The sequence below is a fragment of the Tupaia chinensis genome, unplaced genomic scaffold (genome assembly GCF_000334495.1).
Source record: "Tupaia chinensis unplaced genomic scaffold, TupChi_1.0 Scaffold000671_2, whole genome shotgun sequence".
In the NCBI taxonomy this organism is placed as follows: domain Eukaryota; kingdom Metazoa; phylum Chordata; class Mammalia; order Scandentia; family Tupaiidae; genus Tupaia; species Tupaia belangeri.
In genome coordinates, this window is record NW_006160194.1 from 1,643,811 (window position 1) to 1,651,800 (window position 7,990).

A 7,990-nucleotide genomic window follows, 5' to 3' on the forward strand; every position below is an offset into this window, starting at 1 on the left:
ACCTGCCTCTGGCGGGGGGCCGGTGACGGGCAGATCAAAGGGCCTGGGCTGTGGCCTGTTATTATGTGGCTGCGTGGGCCCAGATGCGTCTCGCACGCAGGCGGCCCTGGGATCGGCCCGGCTGGGGGCCTCTGCCTGGACTCAGCTTTGTGGTGTCATGGGTGCCCCTGGGCACAGACAGGCAGCAGGGGCCCTACTGGATGTGCAGCCGTGTGGGGCAGGCCCGCATTGGCCGTGGCTTATGACTATCCCTAACCACGAAGGCGACAGATGAGGACCGGGTCACGGCGGGTGGTGGCAGGCCACAAGATGGCAGCTTATCTCCTGGCCTTGGCTGGGGGATGGGGTCCCTGATGGGCCTCTCGGGAGCCTGCAGAGGTGGCCGTTGGTGGGACTCCTTGGCCCTCTGGGGGGTGGGGGCCACACTGTGTAGACACCAGGTTCTGCCCGCCCTCCCGTGGAGCCGAGACCCCAGAGTGAGGCACGGGGCCCATGGGGCCGCCCTCCCCCAGGAGGCTGACGCCGTGCGGGACGCCCTGATGCCCAGCCTGGCCTGCGCCGCAGCCTACGCGGGGGACCTGGAGGCCCTGCAGGTGCTGGTGGAACTGGTGAGCACCCCGGGGCCAGCCCAGCACCCCAGGCTGGGGCACCTTCCTTAAGCCCGCCGAGCCTTTGTCCCCAGGCTGGGCCCACTGCAGCGTGGCGTCCCTCAGGGTGCCATGGCTTACCCCATCCCCTCCCACGGCCTCTCTATGGGCGCTTTCTTTTCACCTCAGGGCAGTGACCTGGGCCTGGAGGACTTCAACGGGCAGACTCCACTGCACGCGGCTGCCCGCAGGGGGCATGCTGGTGTGGTGGCCCTGCTGCTGAGCAGGGGCGTGGACGTGGACACCCGTGACGAGGACGGCTTCAGCCCGCTGCTGCTGGCTGTGAAGGGCAGGTACTCCAGGGCCTGGGCCCTGCGGCCCTACCCAAGGCAGGGTCCAGAGAGGCTGTTGGCTTGTCTGTGGTCATATGACCATCTGGGCAGAGCTGGGCCGGGCTGAGGACAGGAGCCCACCCCGGTCTGGGCCCAGCTGGAAGCACCACTTGTGGTTGGGGAGGGAGGCCTGACTGGGGAGGGTCAGCAGGGCCAGGGGACTGCGTGGAGGAGGTGGTATTCAAGTTGAGCCAGACAGACCTCGGCCTGAGTATCGGACGAGCACCGCGGAGGAGTGCGAGGGCGTGGAGCTCCAGGAGTCTGCGCTCACAGGTTGCAGGGCTGGGCCGGGGGCAGCACCGAGTGGAGCAGCCACAGGCACCCTCCGGGCAGGCATAGCCCAGTGGTCTGGCAGGCCCCTGCTGGCCCCACCGGCAAACCCTGGCTCCTTAAAGGCAGGGCCGTGGCCTGGGGTGTGTTAGGGGCACCCTGCCCTTCAGCCAGGTCAGAGACCAGCCGCCCAGGGCACGCGTGGGGCTCCTACGGTGTGTCCGACTGTGTTTGGTGGTCACTGGGTAGGGCGGCAGTGTGCAGGTCCTTGTTGAAGCGCCAATCTGAAGCTGGTGGTCACCCAGGGAAATGGAGCCTAGAGATGGACAGGCCTTGTCTGAGGCCATAGGACCAAGTGGCACTTCCCTCGCCCACTCCCTGTGCCAAGCCTGGCCTGGAGCAGGTCCTAGTGGGGGTGGGCCTGGCCGGCCTGACACTCAGAGTGTGGAGGGTGGGCAGAGGCAGCAGGTGTGGCAGGGACCCCTTGCACACTCCCGGGGCCTGACGCTCCTGCCTCATCCGGAGCCCACTGTATCAGTGGGGTGGGCGAGGGGTGCACATGTGCCCGCATGGCCTTGCACGTGGGTGGGGTGGGCTGCCCCCGGCCCCCCCTGCTGCTCATGCTGGGAAGGTAGAGGCAGCCCACTCCGGGCCAGCCGGCCCACCCCGGGGTTCTCCTGGAAGCCTTAGCTTGCAGGACCCTGGGTTGTCTTGGGGAGCAGGGTCCTCGGAGCCCATGGAGAGAGGCAAGGACCCAAACCCCGGGCCCTCCCAGACGCCCCCTTTGTGAAGGGCCCTTGGGGCAGGGCCTCCTTCAGGCTCCTGCCAGTGCCGAGGGGGTTCTCGGGGCAGGCCTGCGGTGGGCAGCCTGTGCGGGGTGCAGGGCAAGCTTGGGACCCAGGTGGGGTGATTGGGCCGGAGACTCCATGTCCTTGGTCCTTGGAGTGGGTGGATCGAGATGAGCTCACCCTCTTGCCTCCTCTCCCATTCCTGGAGTCTCAACACCTCCGTCCGGGCTCCTGGCCTCGCTCCCCTACAGCCCGAGTGGCACTGGGGATCCCAGCCCACTGGTCCACCTCCCAAAGCTCCGTAAGAGTGGGGTGAGCCTGTGTGGTGCCCCCACACTGCAGGGAAAGGGCATAGCTGGCCATGGGGAGTCAGGGCCACCGCATGGTGCCGTGTTGTGTGTCCAGGCCTTTGCAGCCTGGGCCTCAGGCTTCCTGGGACCCTGCCCCATCCCCCCCAGCAGCTGGCCCTGCCCTGCCCCCCTAGCAGCTGGCTCCTGCTGGTCATGCTTCCCCACTGTTGCCTGTCCCTGCCCGCTCCCAGGGAGAGACCTGATGGATTCAGTCTCCCCAGAACCAGCTCTGGGCTTGGCCTCGAGGTCCCAGTGGGGGTGTGGGTGGGGCCGCAGCTCAGGGTGGGTGCCTACCCTGCAGGGTGGGCTGTCCTCTCAGGATGGGCCAGGAGCCCTCCCCGGGCTCTGAACGAGGGTGGAGGAAGAGCTCAGCCATGCCGAGCACTGAGGAGGGGTGTCCCAGAACTTGCCCCTGCAGACCCACGATGTCCTGGGGGTGTCCTGGACAAAGGGAGGCTGCAGGGTCCCAGCTGGGAGAACCTGGTCCCTAACCAGGACACGGCGGTGTGCCCCCTCATGGCAGGCACCCAGATGTCATCAGGCTGCGGGGGGGGGCGGGGGCCTGCCTGTCCCCCCAGGAGTTGGAGGACGCAGGGACAGAGCTGTGCAGGTGAGGGCAGCCAGAGCACTGTACTTCCAGGGATCCAAGCACAGGGCCCGAGGGAGGGAAGCCGGATCTGCCGGGAAGGACAGGCCAGGGGTGTGCGGGCCACAGGGGCAGGGCCCCAGTGAGTGAGCCCCAGGAGATGTGGGCGGGGCGGCCCAGGCTGGGCCGAGGGAGCACTGACCGCCTGCCCTCTTGGTGGGAGGGAGGGTGGGCCAAGCCGCGGACCCTGCTCACTGGTCTTGCTTTGAAGGGGCTTCAGGGGTGACTTGGTCCAGAGCTCACCCCAGACCATCAGGGGCTGATGGGGCCTTGGCGTGATTCACTCCAGAGCCTACCCGGCACCTCAGTGCAGACTGCCAATGAAGACCTAGCCCCCGGGCACCCCACTGCAGGCTCTGGGGCGGGGCCTTCCCCTGCAACCCAGCCTGGCCTCCCTTGTGGGCAGTGGGCTCTTCCTAGCAGGGGTGGGGGAGGAGGCAGTGGGGGGACCTGGGTGCTCTATACCCCACCCTCCTCCCCAGACCACTCTCCCAGCCGGGACCCCACCCTGTACCTCTGCATACCGGTCTGTGAACGCAGGGCTGCCGGGTGGCCCCGCCCCAGGGAGGGCCTTGTTGTGAAAGGCGAAACTGGCAGGGGCACTCAGCAGGGGGCGTGTGTGCGCGTGCTCGTGCTCGTGAGCGTGTGTGTGTGTGTGTGTGTGTGTGTGTGCGCGCGCGCGCACCAGCCCTTAGCCTGAGTTACAGTCACACCCACCATGTGAAACCAGACTCCAGGCCGCCCTCTGGCCCCAGTGACTCCCGCCGCAGGGCCGGGTGCTGCTGGGTCAGCCGTTTGGGCCGACTTTGAAAGGCACCAGGCACCAGGGTGGGCAGGCGGGAGGGCAGCAGCTGGGTGCCCCACAGGCTCTGACGGCTTGCCCCCACCCCCAGGCTGGCATCCAGGGCGGACGGCGAAGGCCTGCGGGCATGGTGGCAGGCGGGGGCTGACCTGGGGCAGCCCGGGCTATGATGGCAGCAGTGCCCTGCGCATCGTGAGTGCCCCTCCAGGCCCTCCCCACAGCTGTCCCCACGAGTGCCCACACTCGGGAGGGGCTCGGACGGGGTGGGTGGCAGGACCCTGGGGGAGGCGGCTGCTCTGCTGTGCCGGACCAGCGCCCCCCCTCCTTGTTCTCCCCAGGCAGAAGACACAGGGGACCAGGAAGTGCTGGCCCTTCTGCAGAGCCTCGAGGGGGAGGCCGGCGTCCAAACTCAGGCCCAGTAAGTCCCACCCCAGAAGGGCTGACTTCCTTGACCCGGGTTCCCTCGCTGGGTCCTGGCTTGGGAATATGTCCAGGAGTGGGGCCTGGGGACAGAGGCTGCGATGGGTCATTTGTTCAGGGCCTGCAGTGCCTTCTCTAGGCCTCTGCGTTGCACGTGTTGAGGGTGGAGGAAGGAGACCAGAGCAGTCAAGGAAGGGCTTCCTGTAGGAAAGGCCCACCTGAGACCCTGGCTTTTTGTCCAACAGGCTAACCCCTGAAGACCAGACCTGAGCCTTGGAGGGTCCTGTCATGGCCTCTGATCCTCCACTGTAAACCCCACCCCACCCCACCTCAACCCCTGGGCCAGGGCCTCCTGCCTTCTCCAGACAGGCTGCCAGGCAGGCACCTCATTCCCCACTCCATTATCTGGCCTCCTGTCGAGGCTCAAGGCTGGCTGGGTTTGCTCAGGTCTCAGTGGAAAGGCTGGGCCCCATGGAGGGAGGTAGGGTGCCCAGACTTGTCCCTGCCTCCCTCGCTGCCCAGGCCTCTGCGTGCTCTCAGGAGGGAGACGCACCTTCAGGAGTGCTGCCTGCCGTCCGACCCCTAGCCATTTCTTCCTGCTGGCAGGGTCGGGGCATCTGCCCGCCCCGGCCGAGGCTCTTCCCAGTCCATTTCCGGAACAAGCCCTGAAGGCCTTTGCCGGGCAGGATGAAAATAAACTTGCTCTGGGGGCTGCTGCCCCGGGTCCCCACAGCCTGGCTCTGAGTGGATCTGTCGGGCCCTGGAACGGATATTTGGCCCACGGTCTGGGGTAGGCAGCGGGGTCTTCAGCCCCCAGGACAAGAGGGGCACCTGTGTCCTTCCTGTGGCAGCCAGCAGGGAGCCAGGCCAAGCTGCAGCTGGGAGGTGGCTCCGGGAGGCGATGCTCCCTTGCTAGGTGTCCCAGCCACCAGGCTGTCCCCTCCTCCAGGCAGCCTTCCTGACTCCTTGGTCCTACCCTCTTCATCCTGCAACTGAAAGCCGCTCGCCCACCACTCAGACATGCCCACTGCTCCTGACAGCTCCCAAGGCCCTCTGGCTGTCCGTCCCCACATCCTGCCCTGTCCCCTTCTCAGGGCAGGGGTATCAGGGCTCCCAAGGGGACTGTCAGGCTCACGTCAGAGTGGGCGTTGTATTCATCCCAGCCCCTGGGCTCTTGCACCCCTGACCCACCACGGGCTGTGAGCCAGGTCCCTTGCTGGGGAGGAGGAGGAGGGGTAACCGGGGCCGCCTGGTGGGAGAGGGTGGGTGGCTGGGTAGGGAGCCGCAGCCTCGTCAGAGGTCTGCCCAGTAGCTGGTGTCTGGATCCCCAGTGGGTTGCAGGTTCACACAGACACCCAGTGACGCCAGGCGTCCCTCCTGCACTCACGTCCGGGCCCTCCTTGCTGGGCATGAGCAGCTGCCCCAACTGCCCACAGGAGGGGTCCTGTCCGACCGGATTCCGACTGGGCTCTGGGGGGTTGGGCCCTGCCGGAGGGCCTGCGACCCAGGAGTGTGGGCAGAAGTGGGACCCCGGGAGCTGACGCTCAGCTGCCCACACCCACCTTGCAGCTCTTCCCAGGCCCCGGTGGCTGCTGGCGGCCTCCCATCTCCTCGCCCAGACGGGTGTGCCTGGCCTTGCACAACCAGGTAACGCCACCGGAACACGGCTAGTCCTGGGGAAGCCCAAGGAGTGGAGGTGCAGGGGCAAGGGGTGGGGGCGGGACTGAGGCCCAGGGGGCGGAGCCTGTAGCCATGTGAAGGCAGGAGGGGCATGGCTGCCTCCGCCAGCAAGCCCATGTGGGGCTGTGCCCAGCGGCCCCCTGGAAGTGCCCGCCCTGCCCTCTCCTCCTGGGCCTGGGCAGAGAGCGCGCCCACCACACTCCCCTCTGCCCCCAAGCCGGGGCTGTGAGGCTCAGGCGGCCATGTTACCACAGCAGCTCCGGAGCAGGTGCCGGCCTGCCGGTGCAGGAACGCCCACTCCGCCGAGGCCCACGGGGCACCGACTGGGCTGGCTTTTCCCCAAGTGGGTCATCGAAGGAGACTGCTTGAGGGTGATGGGGCAGCTGGGCGGGGGAAACTCCCCAGAAGGGCTGAGTGGCCAAGCCCCCATTCTCGGGGCTCAGAGTCCTGTATGCGCAGCTCCAGAGCCAGGCGGGTGGCCCAGGAAGCCACAGCAGTCAGAGGCTTAGTCTGGAAATGCCCCTGGGAAGCGTGTGTCCCTCGGGGACAGACCTGGTGGCCAGGAAGGTGACTTAGCTGATGGGCAAAAGAGGGCACGGGGAGGGGGGCACTCCGGCTCCCAGGACACTCCACAGGTCTGGGCTCCGCTGCAGGGGGACAGCCACGCCAGTGACAGGGACGACAGTGGAGTGCTGCACCTTGGCTCCTTGTGTCCCCACTGTGCCCCGCGGAGGGCCTGGGGTCGTCAACCCTCCCATCCTACAGCTGAAGAAGCTGTGCGAGGCATCTGGGCCGCTTCTACCCTGTGACACAGCGAGGGTGGCAAACCCCGGACATGTGGGGGCGGCCTGAGACCCTGGGGTCCCCGGGACTAGGGTGGCCTCAGCTCCCAAAGTCCATATCTTGTTGCTGGGACCCCAGGGTTAGCTCTGGGGAACGCGACCGTGTGTGCTTTCTATCCCAAGACCAGACTCCTCTGGCGAGGGCCCAGGGCAGGTTTCTCTCACCTGCTGGGCCCTCTGGTGCCCCCAGCATTTCCTGCTGTAGGTGGAGCCACTGCCGCTCCCACTCGCCCTGCCGCATCCCTGTCAGCCGCCGCTCCCACTCGCCCTGCCGTATCCCATCAGCTGCCCTGAAGCCACAGCAGCCCATCTTTGCACAGGGCCTGGGTTCACTGGGGCTCAGAATAGGCGAGGCCTGTGCCCGGTTGGGCGAGGGGGTCCTGGTCCTTCTGGTCACCAGCCTCAGTGGGTCCGGCCCTCAACTCCACAGGGACCTGCAGACCTACACACTCAGAGCCGCCAGGTGCAGGACCCCTTCCCCCCAGCCAGTGCCCACTGACATAGCCCAACCTTTGTCATTGGGGCCAGCAGCCTCCTGGCATAAGGGCTTTAAGGCGTCACCTCCTCCCAAACTTGCTGTTCCCTCCCTGTGAGCGCCCCATTTTCCCGGGGTCATGGGCAGCTCTGCTGAGACCCAGTCTCCAGGGGTTCCACTGGTCAGCCCCCAACACCTCCAGGCTAAGTGGGTAGGGCCCCTGGCCGGCCACTGGTTGGGCCAGGGCAAGATGCAGGCTCCTGGGCTGTGCGTGTGTCGGGCGGGTGGGTGCAGGGCCATGTCGGGCTCCTGGGGACGGTGTAAGGGGCAGGCATGGACTCCCAGGTGAGCTGCCCTTTACACCCCACCCCAGAGGCTGGTCTGAGAACCAAAAAAACAGAAACCCGCCCCGCCTGTTCTCTTCCTCCTCCCGCCCTCCGGTTTCACTTTCTCTTTGTCCCGTCCCCCCCCCCAGAGTTCCCTTTGAAGTGAGAGGCATGGGACCCAGAAAGTGTGTGTACACGCGCGTGTGTACCCAGAGCAAACCGTCAGGCTCTGGGCCTCACCTGCCGTGGGCACCAACGGACCACTGTGGACCGCACCGTCAGGGTCCCGGGCAGGCGGGGGCCGTGGTCCCTCCCGGAGGAGACCAGGTGCTCCAGGCCGGGCCGTGGTCCCTCCCGGAGGAGACCAGGTGCTCCAGGCCGGCCGCTGGAGGCGGGGGCGCCGGGCGGGGCC

The 7,990-nt window shown here is 67.1% G+C and overlaps 1 protein-coding gene across 1 annotated transcript in view; it reads left to right on the top strand.

Annotated features, from left to right (window-relative positions):
• LOC102503039 (60 kDa lysophospholipase-like) overlaps positions 1-4,987 on the top strand; it is a gene marked incomplete in the record, with an annotated part of 33,555 nt that extends 28,568 nt beyond the window's left edge. Inside the window, 7 exon segments of the mRNA XM_014592233.2 lie at positions 513-608; positions 777-940; positions 2,911-2,997; positions 3,927-3,993; positions 3,995-4,027; positions 4,174-4,253; positions 4,501-4,987. Of these exon segments, the coding sequence (XP_014447719.1) occupies positions 513-608; positions 777-940; positions 2,911-2,997; positions 3,927-3,993; positions 3,995-4,027; positions 4,174-4,253; positions 4,501-4,525 (552 nt within the window).
• Positions 4,988-7,990: the final 3,003 nt, after the last annotated feature.